Source organism: Oryza glaberrima, chromosome 8 (assembly GCF_000147395.1).
Source record: "Oryza glaberrima chromosome 8, OglaRS2, whole genome shotgun sequence".
Taxonomy (NCBI): Eukaryota; Viridiplantae; Streptophyta; class Magnoliopsida; order Poales; family Poaceae; genus Oryza; species Oryza glaberrima.
This window is the reverse complement of record NC_068333.1, coordinates 16,581,678-16,599,803: the sequence shown is the minus strand read 5'-3', so window position 1 is coordinate 16,599,803 and position 18,126 is coordinate 16,581,678. Positions and strand designations below refer to the sequence as shown.

At 38.2% G+C, this 18,126-nt stretch overlaps 1 protein-coding gene across 1 annotated transcript; it reads left to right on the top strand.

Moving 5' to 3' along the window:
• Positions 1 to 11,884: 11,884 nt before the first annotated feature.
• Positions 11,885 to 17,930, top strand: LOC127782086 (ABC transporter A family member 2-like). Its single transcript, XM_052309151.1, has 16 exons — positions 11,885 to 12,329; positions 13,708 to 13,939; positions 14,173 to 14,342; positions 14,418 to 14,603; positions 14,774 to 14,869; positions 14,958 to 15,158; positions 15,243 to 15,402; positions 15,493 to 15,719; positions 15,801 to 15,918; positions 16,000 to 16,076; positions 16,161 to 16,250; positions 16,347 to 16,490; positions 16,573 to 16,887; positions 16,974 to 17,054; positions 17,139 to 17,315; positions 17,521 to 17,930. Exons 1-16 carry the CDS (start codon positions 11,949 to 11,951, stop codon positions 17,773 to 17,775), a joined length of 2,910 nt encoding a protein of 969 aa, XP_052165111.1. The 5' UTR covers positions 11,885 to 11,948; the 3' UTR covers positions 17,776 to 17,930.
• Positions 17,931 to 18,126: the final 196 nt, after the last annotated feature.

Below are 18,126 nucleotides of genomic sequence, written 5' to 3'. Positions count from 1 at the left end.
GATTGGCGAGGGAAGATTAAGCGTAGCAATTATTAGATCTACTCGATCAGCTGTAGATGTCAACGATATACAATCTATCCAACGAAATACGTTTAGACCAAGTGATTGCGATAGATCGGACAACATGCCGAGACAGTATAAATCACTTATTTCTGAAGATACTTCAAAGTAGAGATTGTATATGCTCACAGCATAGCCGATAGAGCAAACCTAACGCGTATCGGCTAGTACTCTGATACCACCTTATACGTACTAAGATATCAAAACGGATGAAAATATAAAACATGGATCAACCTAAGTATCAGGATACCCTAACAGACCGATAGTAGAGCTCAATATACTTCAAACAAGTGAGATCTTAATATAAAGGGCAGATTTAGAAGATCAAGAACCATATAAGGAACAAGATAGCTAAACCAGGTAAGATCGGTGGAAACTCCGATACTATCTCTATTAGCATTCATAGGATGAGCTAGATATTACGGTTCAAGGCATTACTTAATAGACCGAACCTAACCGATGCAGCATTAAGTGTGGAGAGAACCATAAGATCTAAACACACCGAAGAAAGCTCCTTCGAGATGGTAGATATACTGTATAATCTAACTCAATGTCGATATCTGAATCTATCGGCCATTTTCGATGATAGAGGCTAGCTGATGGGGTTGGATGATGAGATTGATCTAGATTATACAACATATATGATAATCCGACGATTCACATAGATGAGATTAGAGTGTCATGAAGATGTAAGCACTAATCCTGAGAACGCAAACCGTCATAACAAGCTTTACCTCTTCGTCGGAGATCGAACTCGATGCAGTCCAACTCGAAAGCAAAAACTCGTTGAAACAATGAAAATAGAAAAGGGTGGCGATGCGCCGAAGTATTATTGAACTGTCATCCCTTGTTCACAAGGTGTCGGGCCATATTTATACCCAAAGTACATAATATGTCCTTGCTGGACACTATTCTATCTCTACAATTTAAAACACGAACAAGTCCCTTAGGCGGACTCTTACCAAAAATATCTCTAAGGAATCTAACAAAATATCCTAATTAATAGATACAATTGCCTTTTTTGGACTCCAATCCTTGCGTGGCAATGCATATGAAGTGCCTTAATTGATCCGACAATAGTTGCATGACCACCTGTTCGAGACCGACTGCATTGGCTTGTCTTTGTCAGATTTAGTGTCAGCCGATGCATATGGTAGCCGATGCCTTCCGTAGCCGATACGCACTCTGCTTTCCCTAACCAGATTTCCTCCAAATTCGCTTTGACTCTGGCTTCGAATCCGGTCCATGGCCTTACCAAATTTGGTCGTTAACAGATCCATAGGAGAGGAGAGGAGAATCGGCTGAGAGAGAGAAGACTTGGGGCCGGATAAAAGAGAGAGGGGACTGAGGCGCGCGGAAAAAGGGGAAATTTTGAAGTGGGTAGGAGGGAAAAGAGAGAGTACTATTTTCACGTGCGGCTCTCTTAATAGGTCCACACGGAAAAATCAGCTTATTTTCCCGTGCGGGCGACAGCCTAGCGCCGGTCCCTCTATTTTTCCGTGCGGTTCCACTTATGAACCACATGGAAACAAAAGGGGACAACGTCCAGAAAAATCAATCATGTAGTAGTGATATTGTGCTTATTGCACATCAGCAGCTCTAGGAGTGGACAGATCAGCATATTGCACCTGGGAAAAACATTTCATTTTTGTTATGAATGTTCCATATGATCTTTCAATAGATAACTATCAAATTAAGTTATAGGCTAACTATATTTGAGAAAACAAAGAGCAACCAGTAGCTCCTTGTGTGTAGATTGGTATTCAAGAAGAGCCAAACAAGTTCCCAAAAGAAGAAGAAGAAGAAGAAGAAGAGCCGAGCAGAATATATTATACAGCAGAGAAACAAAAGTTCAAATAGTCACCATAAAAAACATGGTCACAACTCACAAAAACTTGCATCTGATTGTTCAGAACATTTAGACATGTCAAAACTATCATATCAAAACATGTCAAAACTATCATATCATGCTGCAGAATTTCCATGTTGGATTTGTTCTTTACTGCGTGTAATAATCCAACACAAAGTTTCAAATATAGCATAACGGTTCTTTTCACATGGTCGTGCCATCACATATATTCCTAATTTGAGTGACTATCATGAGATCACGTTGAGCTTGTTGTGATTATTAATCAGTTTTAGGAACCTTCCTATGAGTTGTCCTAGGTGGTTATAGAAGATAAGAGTTGAAAACAAACGTTGACAACAGCAAACTTGTCAACATATGTAATACTAGCTACTGGCTAGCTATCATGCACATGTAACCTGTCACCATCACACACATGCAATTCAAACTTAGATTATTTATGGTCCAAGTTATTGTGTAGATTTATAAGATCTCATGTCATGGTAACATGTCATGTTGTGCATGGAATGTTGGTATTGTTAAGGCTAGTAATTGTTGCTTACCAAGCATTGAAAAATAATAAATTATAGTCAAATTAATAGGAGTATCAAGAGCTCCCAAAAATTATATCCATGTGAGGCTCACTTGTCTGAACTCAATTATCAAAGCACTGAATTTGGTGGATGTTTCGTTATTTTTTGGAGCATATATAACTTAACCTACGCGTACTTTGTTCAGTTTAATTATGCTCTCAGACATGAACTGTTGGCCAAATGCCTATGGTATTAGACATTGGGGAGTCTATTTGGATTTTGTTTAACAAAAGGTTAAACTAAAGGCCCATAACCTGGGACTGCCAATTGGATTGGAAAGTGTATCTGCTGGTTTAACTTAAGCTCATAGGATTAATTATCAGATGAAGCTATACACGCATAATTAGGTGTCATCTTTAAATTTATATAAGCCTTAACTCTTAAGGCTCAACTTGTGTGTTATAAACCCACGTATATACTTCCTCCGTTTCATATTATAAGACTTTCTAGCATTGCCCACATTTATATATATATTAATGAATCTAGACATATATGTGTGCCTAGATTCATTAACATCTATACGAATAACCTGAAACGAAGGTAGTATAATTTATCTCTCTACTATATAAAGAAGCTAATCCCATGCTATTAAAAGAAGCTAATGATTTTCTTTCAAAAAAAAGAAGCTAATGATGATTGTTAGTGATTTTTTCCCCATTAACATATCTTTAATTGGTTTATATTTTTGTGCCAAACAAATAGATCATTGGTGCATATTTATAAATTTTATACATAGAGGACAAACTATCGAAGTTTATAAATGAATGTAGTCCCGCGCTTAATTATTTAAAAATAGGAAGTACTTCCTCCGTTTCATATTATAAATTGTTTGGTCAAAGTTCTTTAGATTTGACCAATTTTATAAAAAAATAACAACATTTACAAGCCCAAATCAGTTTAATTAAATTTAACATTGAATATATTTTTATAAAATGTTTGTTTTTTTATTGAAAATATTAGCGTATTTTTCTACAAATTTAATCAAACTTAAAGAAATTTGACTAAGAAAAAAGTTAAACAATTTATAATATGAAATGGGGAGAGTAATACTTAAGATTATTTGATGAGAAAGATATTAAAAAAGGCTAGGATATTGTTCAATGTGATATTTTTTAAAAAATATAGTTAACATGGGATGCAATATTTTTTCCATTATATTTATAGACCTAATTTAGATAGATCCTACTCAAGCCACAGATAAGGGGGAAGCTCATATGTACTCCCTCCGTCCACAGAAAACAAATCTAGGATTAGATATGACACATTCTAGTACTACAAATCTGAGTCGTAGGTTTATTTTTTATGAGACGGAGGGAGTATGTACAAATATAACAATCTATTAATTTTTAATTTGAGGATTATGGGGAAAGGACTAATATAGTTTATTTTCAAGCATATGAAGTACGGATGTTTTTCTCAGTGAATATTAGTCTCTCGTACGTATGTTTTCTGGCTTTTTTTTTTTACGAATTGTACGTATTTATTTTTCTCTCGTACGTACACAGGAATCGAGCCTCCATGACTGCATCGATGGAGTAAGTTTGCATACTTACTTGGCTTAACGTAAGTTTGCGATAAAGTTGGTTTGCACGTGGTAGATTGGAAGCGTTTATAGAGTATTTAATGGATTTTTTAATATATAATACTTTCTCCATCCCATAAATATAGTAATTAAACTAGGACTGGATGAGACATTATGATATAATGAATTGAGCAATTCTACGGTCCTTGAGGAGGTACCATGAAGTATAAAAAAATTTAGTGTAAAATTTGGTACCTCATAGTACCTAGGTACCAAGAAGTACCAAATTTACAATAGAAAAAATGGTACCTCCTCAAGGACCGTAAAATTGCTCTAATGAATTAGTCCTATACTACTATATTATGGGACGGGGATCGAGAGAGTATATAAGATGAGCAAGGGTAGTACAGACATCCAATAGACCCTTTGGTCATCTGATACCATCACAATTTTCCCCATCACTATGATCAGTACTAGTATGCAATTAATTAAATGCAAGTTGATCTTCTTCTTAAGAAGAAAGTTGTCGGGCATGCAGCAACCAATGCAAGCTAGGAAATAAAGTAAAAATGCATCAATATAATGCAGTTTATATATAGTAAGGATCCATGGTCGATCTCCATACGACTTCTTTAAACCAAAGCATGACGACGTTCATTTAACCACCAATAGGCACTAGCTAGCTTAACTTCATCTCCAAGCATCCAATTTCCAAAACGTGAATCAGGCTGTGTTTAGTTCAGTGTAAAGTTTGAATTTTGATTAAAATTAGAGATGATGTGACTGAAAAGTTGTGTATGTATGACAGGTTGATGTGATGGAAAATGACTGAAGTTTGGATCCAAACTTTGGATCTAAACACAACCTCATTTTTAAAACAAACCAAAAAGAAAAGGATATCATCCAGGGGCCAAATAAAAATACAGTTAAATTTGACCGTGCGACTTGTTCAAATTACTAGTAATAATTAATTAGTGCAACTCTTGCATGGCAGCTCTGTCACACTATTTATCTTGCAATTAATATTGTGAGACACATGAACTGATCAGGGCATTCCCTTGCATCAGGTCAATGGCATCACTTAAAATTTGATAACCAGATGCAACCTGCTGCGATTGTTAATTGACTGACTGACATGGCAGACAATAAACCGTGAGCAGATACGCCGTCTGTTTTTGGTGTAGGCAGCCTCAATCTTTCCGAACATTCGTTTTGGATCCTTGAGGACTAGATGAAAGATTCCAATTAATCCACTTGAAATTGAATAAATTAATTAGCACTACTACAAAATTATTTTTTCTGGACAAGACCCTCCTTATATTCCAGACGGGTCATAAGTATTATATAGTCTGCAAAAATTGTTTCCCCGTTATAGGTTTATGAACCACACACGAAAATCCATTTTCGCAGATGGGCCCCTTGACAGTATTTTCGCATACGGGCCTGTTAAGTGACCCGCATCTGAAAATAGCGCGCATCTCCCCCACTCCCATCTCTCCCCACTCTTTTTTCTTTTCTCCCCACTTCTCTTTTTCTGGCATATATATTCACCCCTTCCCACTCCTCCTACTCCCTCTCCCCCTTTACCCACTCCTAGCGACGGCGGCGGCATCGGCTAGGGCAGCGGTGGCGGCGGCATCGGCGAGGGTGGCGTCAACTAGGGTGGTGGCGGTGGTCTCCTGGCAACCATGGGGGAGGGCGGATCCGTTGCCAGCCACTGTAGGGAGGCCGGATCCATAGCCCGCCACCACGCGGAGGACGGATCCATCGCTTGCCACTGCGGGGAGGGCCTCGGGTAGGCGATGACGATGATTTTTGCAAATTTTTTTGTTGCAGACGAACGGGAGATCCGCACGCAAAAATGACGTTTTGGCCGTATAGAAAAACCTTTTTTACTATTGTGGTTTAGGTAAATTTATAATATTCATGTCCCCAAATACATCCTATGTTCAAAAATATAAGCATTCCGAATGTTTAAAATTAATTTATAAATATAACAGAGTACTACTTATTATGGATATTTAGATTTTAGTTATGTAGAGGTCAGAACTCTACAAATAATAAATTTTCACTCAGCTGGAAACATCTGTTTCTTTTCCCTTCTTTTTTTAAGAAAAAAACTGCACACTTTCTTTCAAAGCAAAAAAAAAAAAAGATTGCACACTGTTTGATTGGATCTTGATTGGATCTTGTTTGCCTGACGGTGATCTCTCATGCAAGTTGCGCTCTGTATGTGTGATGTGATCATACGTGTGCAGCACACACATCGTTCCAATCAGTCAAAGAACTGGTGTAGCATTAAGATCTGTGGCTTGATGCGTCGATCACAATTTTTTTTAACTTGTGGCATTTGATTTGTTTTCAGATAATTGTCTAAACTTTTGGTTGATCACAATATATAGTGAATTGTGATCGATCTGATTTCTTTGGAGCCTAAACTTTGCATGCTTGTCGCCAAGAAACTTCCTTCGAGAAATGAACAGGGTATATTATTTTTGTTTGGACGTGGACCAACATTTGCTTCAGATAATGGCAACCAGTAATTAATTGGCCTTGGTAGGATGTGATCTAGCTTGCTTCTGACCTAAGTACAGCTGACACTAATTTTTTTTCCTTCGGTTTGAGGTTTGACTCGATGTGAAACTAATATAATAGATAATTGTAACAAGAAAAAAAATAGTATATGCGAATAGGATTGTTGTGTACAGTATAGGCTTAAACAAAACAAGAACATAATTAAGTGGGGGAAAATGTTCAAATACTAAAAATAACAGCGAGAAAAAACAGAGGCCAGTTGGATATTTCCCCTTTAATTTCCACGTTCTCAACTGTTGGCCAATGCCTATTTTTTCTTTCAACACAAACCAAAACAAGACAAATAAAGGAAAAGAAAAATGAACCGACGCCACCTTTCATCAAGTTTTAAAAATTTACATGAAAAAAGATTAGATTTTGGACTAAAAGATATCTTACTAGCAAATTTGATTTTCAAACTTTCCTTATACTCCCTCCGTTTCACAATGTAAGTTATTCTAGCATTTTCCACATTCATATTGATATTAATGAATCTAGACAATATATGTCTAGATTCATTAATATCAATATGAATGTGGAAAATGCTAGAATAACTTACATTGTAAAACGGGGGACGTAGTAAATAATCCTACTTTACCAGCAGACCCTTTCGAGTTTCAACAATATTTTACCCTTAGGCTCGCCCGCGGAAATACCAACAAACTCACTACGGGACAATGACACATTTCTCTTATGGCCGGTCAAGGATTTGACCTAGAAAATTCAAGTCATGTGAGCCTCTTCTTCCATATCTATCAGAAAACTCTGCTTGAAGAATATTATAGCCAGATCCTACTTACTGATCTTCCCTGGATAATTCAATTCAAAGCAAAAGCGTGTTTTTGCTTGCATATGCAATGCACATGTAATATAATCGGATCTTCTTCCATGAGCTTAGCGTATCATGCAGCTGACTTCTATCTTAATTATGACCGTTGAAATTATTGTTTTTAGCGCCCATCATTACCATAAAGCACTAATTAAGGAGAGTTTGTCAGCTCCTGTTGTTAATTAGGTCAACACACTTTAGTGGCCAAGAAATTCCCACGAAGTTAAGCAGCGAGCAGCAGTAGACGCGTCAAATTCTTCATCTCCAAGCATCCTAGTAAGTCGTTTATCGTTCCACACAATAATGTATCATTTTTTTTCCGGGAAATGCAGTAATGTAATTCAAACATATGTAACTAATATTTTTTAAATAATTTATGAAGTAGTTAGAAAAAGAAAATAACGTACGTGCGCTGTGTTATTTTTTAAAAGAAAATACTCTTGCCATATGCAAATAATTGTTATTTTAGGTATTAAATGTGTCTCAATAAGAATGATATTCTAGAGTAGTCCTGTTCTCCAATCACCTCTCATTCAATTTTTTTTTCCCATCTTATCCTAATCATTGTTTCACTTCCAACTATCCCTGGTGTAATAGAGAGCATATATCTAGGTCATACTCCTTAATTTTGATTGTCAAAAGGAACATTTATTTTAGGAGGAGAAACATTTTCGTTACACCACCAATATATAGCGCTACCACCCACTGGGATGAAGTAGTGGCTCTTTGCAATTACCAAAATCTATGTTTGTTTTAAAGAAGTATAGATTTCATAGGTTGGGAATAAATAGTCTACATGCATGCTTCATTGTTTAGTGGCACCCATATGTCTGGTGATAGTAGGAATAGATGGTGGCAGATTCACCAATTTCAAGTTTCCACATGTCGTTGGTGGGTGGTAATGGATTCATCACTCATCACCATCATTAGAGTTTTTAAAAGAAAGTATAGATAGTTGGTATCAATATAATTATAATAATTATAAAACTTGTTCCATGTAAGTTTAGCGGAGGGTATTTAACTTTTTTTTTTACAAAATACCTTTCTATCTAAGCTTAAAACTCGAAAGATACATTTTATTTTTTTTATTAATAACATAGTTACTTTAAAATTTAAATACCCACCGTGAAAATCATGCGCGGCCTCTACCCTTCACATGGTTCCATGTTATCAACCAATCAGAGCCCTCGGATTAAATATCACTAGTGGAATAACTAGAAAGAAGAGGACATGATCTTAGGGCACCCACAATGGTTATCTATAGGCTCCCTACAAGAGATCCATGTCAGCGTGTTTTTCCTACTTGGAAGAGATTAAATGAAGAGAGAGATTAAAGCTATCTACTAACTTGGAGATAGTCTATAGAGAAAAACGAGACAATGGATGAGAGAGCTATAGATATCCATGTAGACATACTATTGATGTGGTTTACTATTAATCTAGTCTATTGATAAGATGTACATATTTTATAAAGAGCACCTTACTTTACCATTGCGGGTGCTCTTAGACTAATGCAAAGTAGTCCTACTACTAATACACAGGTCAAACCTGCACGAATCCCTAGGCTGTAGTACGGTTCTCTAACCAGCAGGATGGACGGCCTCGGAAACTCACAAATACGTACGTCGACGGCAACACGTTTTTTTTACAGAAACAGAACTCGTTCAATCTACACTTACACACCCACAATTTTTACAATAATACTTCTCGAGTCCTGGTTTATGGACCTTTCTGTGTTTCTTTAGAATCCAGAGGGTGTAGGTAAAAAAAAAGCTTAACTGTTCTCTGGCTCACGCAGTCCCACAGCTTATTAGCCGCCTAAAAGTTGTTAACTATACAGTAATTTTTGTTAGTTTGCAGATGATCTCTTCTAAATTTATTATCATGACCGTTCAATTTTATCATACGGTTGCTTTCACTTCACATATTGAGGATATAGTTTCAGAAAACAATCAAACGATTAACATTGACGTTTGCCGTCCGTTTGTTGGCTTAGATGTAGGTAAGGATACTTCCTTGCTATTCCTTCTGAGCAAAGAAACGTGTATATATTTGGGAGCTTTGAAATGCAAATATTCTTTTTTTAAAAAAACAATTAGTATGGAAATTGTATGTCTAGATTTGCGCTGGAAAGTTGCTTTTATTATAGGACAAGACTACTGATCGGGCGTCCGATCCAAAAATGTAAAAATCAGGCGCCGTCAGCGCCACGCATGCGTGTAAAACCACTTTAAACTATTTTTTCTCTTAAATTATTTATCCAAATCATGATCCGATTGCACCATATAATTCGTTGCAATTAAATCTTGAAAACAAGACCACACATGGATATATTCTGGTGAAAATTTTTTTAGCTTATTATTAAATTATTTTTAAATGTTGCACGGTGTTCCACCAAGTATATCGGAATTGTTTCACTAAGTAGATCGAAAATGTTTCAATCATTTAAATCGGGAGTTGTTTCACCTTATATAAAAACAATGTTTCAGCAAATAACGAAAGAATGTTTTAGTTCACTGCAATATTAGATCTATATATAGTGAAATATTGTGAGTACACTATGTGAAACATTTTGGGTGGAAAAAAATGAAACGAATTCCCTTAATAAAGGGTTTCCAAAATATGTGGGTGATTTGTTGCAAAAGAATATCTTAACTCACTACAACATTAAATCTATACATAGTGAAACATTGTGAATACAGTAGGTGAAATATTTTTTTGAGACACGTGGTGGGGCCAAGGGAACGTGCGCACGTAGGGGGTGGAGCACCCGATCCTGCTCCACCCTGTCGGTCGCCCGGACCTAAGCATTTTCCTTTATTATATCATAATATGCCTGGTTCTAAAAATATATTATAGTAGAGACGACTAGAACTCAAAATCATGTGCAAAATTTGTTGGAAAGAGTCCTTTTTTGTTTGTAAGTATAGCTTTTCCAAACTTATATTTCGGAGACGGTGTGATTCCGAAAAGGATATGTTCATGAATGAATTTATGGTTTTTTCTCATTAAACGTTAACCATATAGTGCAAAAATGTCCATGATACACTTGTTCTGGTATTTATTGCATAATGTGGCTATACCTTATATATTAATTAATTAATTTGTACTCATTACTCTGTTCAATGCTTACGTCTGAAGATAGATAACGACGCGAGTATGATACACTCTCATTAAAGCTTTTAATTTGGTCCTTTGTCCACATTTTGGGCTAAAAGAAATCAGCAACTCTACTTTGCAACTTTGTGCTTGTAAAAAAAACAAACTTTGTGCTTGCGTTGTTTTTGGTTAGCTCAATTCCTTTTATATGGACTTCATGTAACACCTGAAATTCCATTTACAAATAACTTACTCCCTTTATTTCTAAATATTTGACGCGTTGACTTTTTTAAATATGTTTGACCGTTCGTCTTATTCAAAAAAAATTTAAGTAATTATTAATTCCTTTCCTATCATTTGATTCATTGTTAAATATATTTATATGTATATATATTTCACAAAATTTTTTGAATAAGACGAACGGTCAAACATGTGTTAAAAAGTCAACGACGTCAAATATTTAGAAACGGAGGGAGTGTATATATAGAAAGTTAGAGCAACCATGTGTTCAGTTTGTTAGTAGTAGCTAATAGCCTATGCGTTGCAACGAACTTTATAATAGAAAAAAGGGTTATCAATACTAGTAAGTCGATTACACATGTAACACCGAAACAAACAACACTTCTAGGATTTTTATTATTTTTCTATTATATAAACATTCATTAGTCACACGTCCTGATATAATGCAACGAGTTATAATTGTATGTACAAATTATATAAAAAGACATGACTAATTAAATGAGCTTACTACTAGGTAGGTGGTGGTGGTGGAACCATGATCACCACTACCTTCTTTTAATATAGTATAGAAAAATTGGCTCGGATTTAAGTTGGTCATATGTTTTTAAGTACTTATGTGAAAAAAGATGTTTACAAACCATAGACTGGAATTTTCTGAAAGAAAATATCTTCTTTGTGTAAAGTATTGGATAGATATATTAGTGGTTTTTCTAACATGAGAAATAAAATATATACAGTACAATATATAATCAACAACCCACAAACAATACGGCTGTAAGTTTTATCTAGGTTATTTCCATTACATAGCACCAGCCACATCCGCAACGCTAGCCCTTCGCTCTTTTTCCTTGAAGCTTAACCAAAAGAAAAAAAAAAAAACCCACATCACTCCACGCGGCAAAAAAAACCGCAACCGCAACACACAAGCAGCAGAGGATGCAGTGCAGTCCGTTCACTGACACGTGGGACCCACAGACCCCTGGGTCCACGTGCCAGTGAGCAGCACTGAAGCACTGGAGAGGATCTCCACGGCAAGCAGCAGCAGCAGCGTCCGTTACCTCCCCATCCGGCCGTTTTCTTACAAATCCCCCCCTTATAAATACCCCAATTCACCAACGCCCCCTTCTTCTTCTCCAACTCCTCCCCAAGAAGCGAAGCCAAGAACTCCTCGAACTCCGCCCTCCAATGGAGCTCCTGAGCGGGGCGGCGCTGGCGTGGCAGCAGTACCGCGCCCTCCTCCGCAAGAACGCCACGCTCACCTGGCGCCACCGTCGCTCCGCCTCCCTCCAGCTCCTCTCCTCGCTCGTCTTCATCTTCCTCATCTTCTGCATCGACCGCGCCATCCGCTCCCGCTTCTCCTACACCACCGCCTACCGCAACGTCCCCGACCCGTCGCCGCTCGTCGCCCCGCCCATCCCGCCATGCGAGGACAAGTACTTCGTCAGGGAGCCCTGCTACGACTTCCTCTGGAGCGGCGGCGGCGGCGGCGCCGGGAGCGCACGCGTCGCCGGGATCGTCGAGGCCATCCGGAGGAACAACCCCGGCAGGCCGATCCCCGCCGAGAAGGTGATTTCTGGATTTAGATTCATCTTTTTTTTTCTGTACTTATCTCTTTGTATCTCCGCGGATTTCCGGTTGGGAATAGAAGATTCGGTTTTCTCTCTGTTCTTGTAGATTGGGCGCGATTGGTTGTGTGATTTGGGCGTGCAGGTTCTGGTTGATTAGTTTGGGTTGCGAGCAATTCCGCTCAAGCACGTTTGGTGTGAGGATTTTGGGTTTTTGGTGGAGAACGATTTGCTCTTTTTTTTTGGGCGTTTTTGTGATGGCAGAACGGTGTGGTGCATACTGAATTTCGGTTTTTTTTTTATTGTGAGTAGTTGTTAGCCTCTTGAAAGAGGAGAATTCGAAGCATTTCGAGGATGTATCTTATGAGCATCCGTTTCTTTGCTTTTGCATTTCTGAATTTTGTATTCCCCTATTCCTGCAAATATTTTTGTAGTCCCTAGTACTGGATAAGTTTGAAACCTGAGCATGCGTGTTTCACTGTTAGGGATAGATATGGATTTGTGAATTCTGAGCCAAAACAAAAATAATACCGAGAGATTGATTCTAGTGCAAAATCACTTTTTTTTAAAAAATAATAATAATAAAGAGATATTCTTATAATCTTTTTGGAGCAGACATGCCGATTTGACGTTTAACTGTGATAGTCTGACTTTGCAATTTTAGTTTGTTATTTGTTCCGTGTGGAGATGTCAGCAGTAAGTACTCACCTAGATGGTGGACCTTGCGAACTTTTCAAAGAAAGTATGAAAACGATGTTTATTTTGTTGTCAACGTGGATTAGGAAGCATAGGAGTTCACTAGGAACATCTAACTTCATTTAAGCTTGTCGTAAGTACACTTGATGTCATTTTCATGGTATGGTACTAGTGCGTGGCTTCTTGATCCGTTGTGTATAACGCCTTGTCTTGCTGGAAATAAAGATGGTCGCATTGCGCGTTGGAAATTTTTACGGGGAATATACTAATTCTTTTTGTTTTTTGGGAGAACTACCGGTTGCCATAGATTGGATGATAGATTGATACAAGTACACATTTAAGTAGTGTTGGTCTTTTGTATAAGAACATGCATACTTTTCTTATTTCCTAATGAATATTCAAATTATGATGATCTGAGAGTAAACGCTGAAATTCTGCTGTCTAAAACTTACACAAGATTTATAGAACCTCCTGTTCGTGTGAGGATTTTAATTACATAATTTATTGGGTGTGCGCCTTCATATGTCCATTCATTACCAATCGACATAAGCTTGGCCTTAGTGGTAAACTGCAAACGCAGTATGCACTAGTAGTTTCTTCTGTACTGCTTAAATAAGATTCATGACCCTAGAATTATTGTTACACTGAACATGTCGTCTGACTGTTTCTGCTAAATTTCTCAGGTCTTGGGTTTTAATACTCCAGATGAAGTTGATGCTTGGCTTTTCCAAAATCCAATGCGCTGCCCTGGCGCCTTACATTTTCAAGTTATAAACGACACTCAGATAAAGTATGGTATTCAGACGAACTCCACTCCGGTAGCTCGGAGAGGAACATATGAGGATCCTACCTTCAAGTTCCAGATACCACTTCAAATTGCAGCTGAGAGGGAAATGGCGAGGCTGCTGATTGGAGGTATTGCTACTTCCATGCCTTTTTTGTTACTTCTGTGCTTTGTACTTGGTACCACTTATGTCATACCCTTTGACATCAATTCCGGTTGTTCAGTAATTCATGAAGCCTTTTGACTAGATTAATTTGAACTATTTATGGTATGCTGCAGAAATAGTTGTTAGCTGTATGTATGCTTCTGTTTGATAGTTGTCTTGGCAAATAACAGTATATATTTATACTGATGAATGTGACAGACCCAAATTTTAGCTGGACTGTGGGGTTCAAGGAGTTCGCTCACCCAGCTACAGAAACCTTCTCTACTATTGCCCAAGCTGGGCCAACTTTCTTCCTTGCTATTGCTATGTTTGGATTCGTTTTTCAAATCAGTGCGTTGGTGACAGAGAAAGAGCTTAAGCTTCGTCAGGTTCGAGCTCCCCCATACTCTGCCTGTGTTGTAAGATTTACATGACACCACTCAAAGTTTGGTTAATAATTGCAGGCTATGTCTATCATGGGGCTCTACGAGTCAGCGTATTGGTTGTCTTGGTTAACCTGGGAGGCTTTCGTCACATTACTTTCAGCACTTCTTACTGTTCTCTTTGGGATGATGTTCCAGTTTGACTTCTTTCTGCACAATAACTTTGGGATCCTATTCCTCCTCTTCTTCCTCTTCCAACTGAACATGGTAATTTTGACATACTAACCATCAGTCTCCTATCTCCATTTAAAATGTTAAATTTAGATAATAAAAACATGCTTGCATGGTTGGTTTTTACACATTTCCTGATTCCCGTTACAACTTGCAAAAGAAAGAAGTTTTTAACATATTGTCCTCATTCATGATGCTTGCTGCAGCTTAGTTTTGCCTTCATGATATCCACATTTGTAACAAAAGCAGCATCAGCTACTACTGTTGGATTTGCAATATTCATTATTGGCTTCTTGACACAAGTAAGTTTTCTGAATTGTAATACTATGGATCCAGTACTTCAATTTCTCAGAACAAGTGTGTGAATTCTTTAATTTTCTTATTGTGCAGCTTGTTACAACCTTTGGGTTCCCATATTCAACTTCCTACCAGAAGTACTACCGGACAATATGGTCCTTGTTTCCACCTGATGTTTTTGCCCAAGCCCTCAATATTCTGGGCAAGGCAACGGCCACTCCTGAAGACAAAGGAATCAGCTGGAATCAGCAGGGACAATGCCAATCTTTTGAGACAGATTGCGTCATTACTATTGTACGTACGAATCATTGCTTATTGGATATTATGTTGTTAAACCTTATGCAAATATCAATCTGAATGTTCACAACGATCTCATAGGATGATATCTACAAATGGCTCATCTCCACATTTTTCTTGTGGTTTGTCCTGGCGATCTACTTTGACAACATAATTCCAAATGTCAATGGTGTTCGAAAGTCAGTGTTCTACTTTCTGATGCCTTCATACTGGACAGGAAAAGGAGGAGGAAAGTTGCAAGGTCAGGACTGTTTGAAGTTCTTGGTAGTTCTGGACAAAGTTCTAGCTATAGTTTCTTGCATTACTTGCTAATCTGTATGCTCCATTACAGAGGGAGGACTCTTTAGCTTTTTTGGTTCGAACCGCCCAGCTGATGATGCTTCTCCTACTGATGAGGATGTTATTGCTGAGGAAAATCTAGTAAAACAACAAGCTGCAAACAATGAAGTAGATCCTGGTGTTGCAGTTCAAATATGTGGTTTGCGGAAAACATATCCAGGGAGTTTTAGTATGGGTTGCTGCAGATGCAGGAGAACTAAACCGTTTCATTCTGTCAAAGTAAGTCCATATGTCACTTCTTGTTGTGTAAAACATGGAAGATTTGCTTATTCTGATTACTGATCACAAAAAATTCTCCAGGGTTTATGGGTGAACCTTGAGAAGGACCAGTTATTTTGCCTTCTTGGGCCCAATGGAGCTGGTAAAACAACAACAATCAGTTGCCTGACTGGAATCACACCAATTACAGGCGGCGATGGTTGGTATCTTTCTTAAAAGCAAAAGCTTGTATAGTTGTATTGTTTTGTAATATCTAATAAGCCATTTTGAACATTGGCAGCGATGATTTATGGGCATTCTGTTCGAAGCACTGCTGGGATGTCGAATATTCGGAGGATGATCGGAGTCTGTCCGCAGGTAGGTGCTTTAAACATTGTTATATTACTGATGCATGTGAATTGATCAAAGGAAGATAAACATTCGTGATTTATTTCTTTGCAGTTTGACATCTTGTGGGATGCGCTAACAGCTAAAGAGCACATGGAGCTGTTTGCTAGTATCAAGGGACTGCCTCCATCAACAATCAAGTCGGTATGTTTCTTTAGAACTGATTACACGTACTCCTCTCTAAAGCACTTAATTTAATTGTCTTGCATTGATCTTCCTCTGATTGTTCAACCAATGCAGGTAGCAGAACAATCCTTAATCCAAGTGAAGCTCAGCCAGGCAGCTAATGTTAGAGCAGGTAGCTACAGTGGGGGAATGAAACGCCGGCTAAGTGTTGCAATAGCTCTAATTGGTGATCCAAAATTGGTCTTTCTTGATGAACCGGTAAAGACTGTCAAATTTGCTACAAACTTTCTTCCAAACATCCCTTATCATGTGCCGATCTAACAATGTATATCCTACACAGACTACTGGCATGGATCCAATAACAAGGAGGCACGTCTGGGACATCATAGAGGAAGCAAAGAAAGGAAGAGCTATTGTCTTGACCACCCATTCCATGGAGGAAGCTGACATTCTGAGTGACAGGATCGCTATCATGGCTAAAGGGAAATTGCGGTGCATTGGGACTTCAATTAGGCTGAAGTCGAAATTTGGAACGGGATATATTGCTAATGTGAATTTCTCTGGAAATGGTCACACACAAAGCCCTAACGTCAACGGAAACACTGAAGTCCCGGTTAACCCTAACATAGAATCTGTCAAATGGTTCTTCAAGGAAGTATGTGGCTCATCACTAAATTCTATATCCTTCAAAATTATCTTTTCATATAGTAGAGCTGGAAATCATGTGAAATTTATTGACAGCGGCTTGATGTGGACCCAAAAGAGGAGAGCAGGACATTCTTAACGTTCGTCATCCCCCATGAGAAAGAACCACTTCTGACGGTACTGCTTCCTGACCCAAAACTCTGGCTGTCATAACATCATGCTTTAATTTCATGATAGGCTAATATATTTTCCATTAAGCAGAGGTTCTTTGGGGAACTCCAAGACAGGGAACGGGAATTCGGTATCTCAGACATTCAACTCGGCCTCACGACGCTCGAAGAAGTATTCCTGAACATCGCAAAGCAGGCAGAACTGGAGAGCTCTACTGCTGAAGGCACCCTGGTTACTCTGAACCTATCATCAGGTTCATCTATTCAGGTTTGTTCCTTAGTACCCCTAAGAACAATGCTGCAATATTGGACATGAAAAGGATAATCTCACTGCTATGTAGAGAACTTCTGTACAGCAGCAACAGTACAGAAAACTCTGAAACTTGCTGCTATGCTGTAATTTGATTGTGTGATTTCTTCAGAAAACTCTGAATATCTCTTTGATATCACTTCCATTTTCTATGGCAATGCAGATACCAAAGGGGGCTCGTTTTGTCGGAATTCCCGGAACCGAGTCGGAGGATCACCCAAGAGGCGTGATGGTTGAAGTTTACTGGGATCAAGATGACAATGGATCACTCTGCATTTCTGGTCACTCTGATGAAATCCCTGTCCCAGCCAATGTTCAGCTGGGTCGGCCCCCTTCGCTGTCTCGTAGGGCCTCAGTGGGCCGTGGAAACCCTGTTGGGTACATCATTGATCCGAATGAGGTCACAGCAGCAAGATGAGTGCCAAAGAAAGAAGAATATTCTGAGAGTGGATGAATTTAGATTGGTCTTCATGTAAATTATCTCTAGGTGTAATGCAACTATAGATATGTTTGTACTAGAACAGTGTATTTTTTCTGTTTTGTGGTAAAGGAAGTGCTTGATGATAGATACAACATGCTTACATCTTCCATTTGGTGGCTGACAAAGAGCTTGACGATTACAGATGCAAGAATGACAGGAATTTTTACAGTGATTTAATTTGTTGCATTCAGGACGGTAGGATGTTTGGGGTCCTTGTTTTGTCGCTCATAATTTATTTTTTTTGTTCACGGGTGAAGTATATAATTATCAATCTTATTGTTTTAGAAA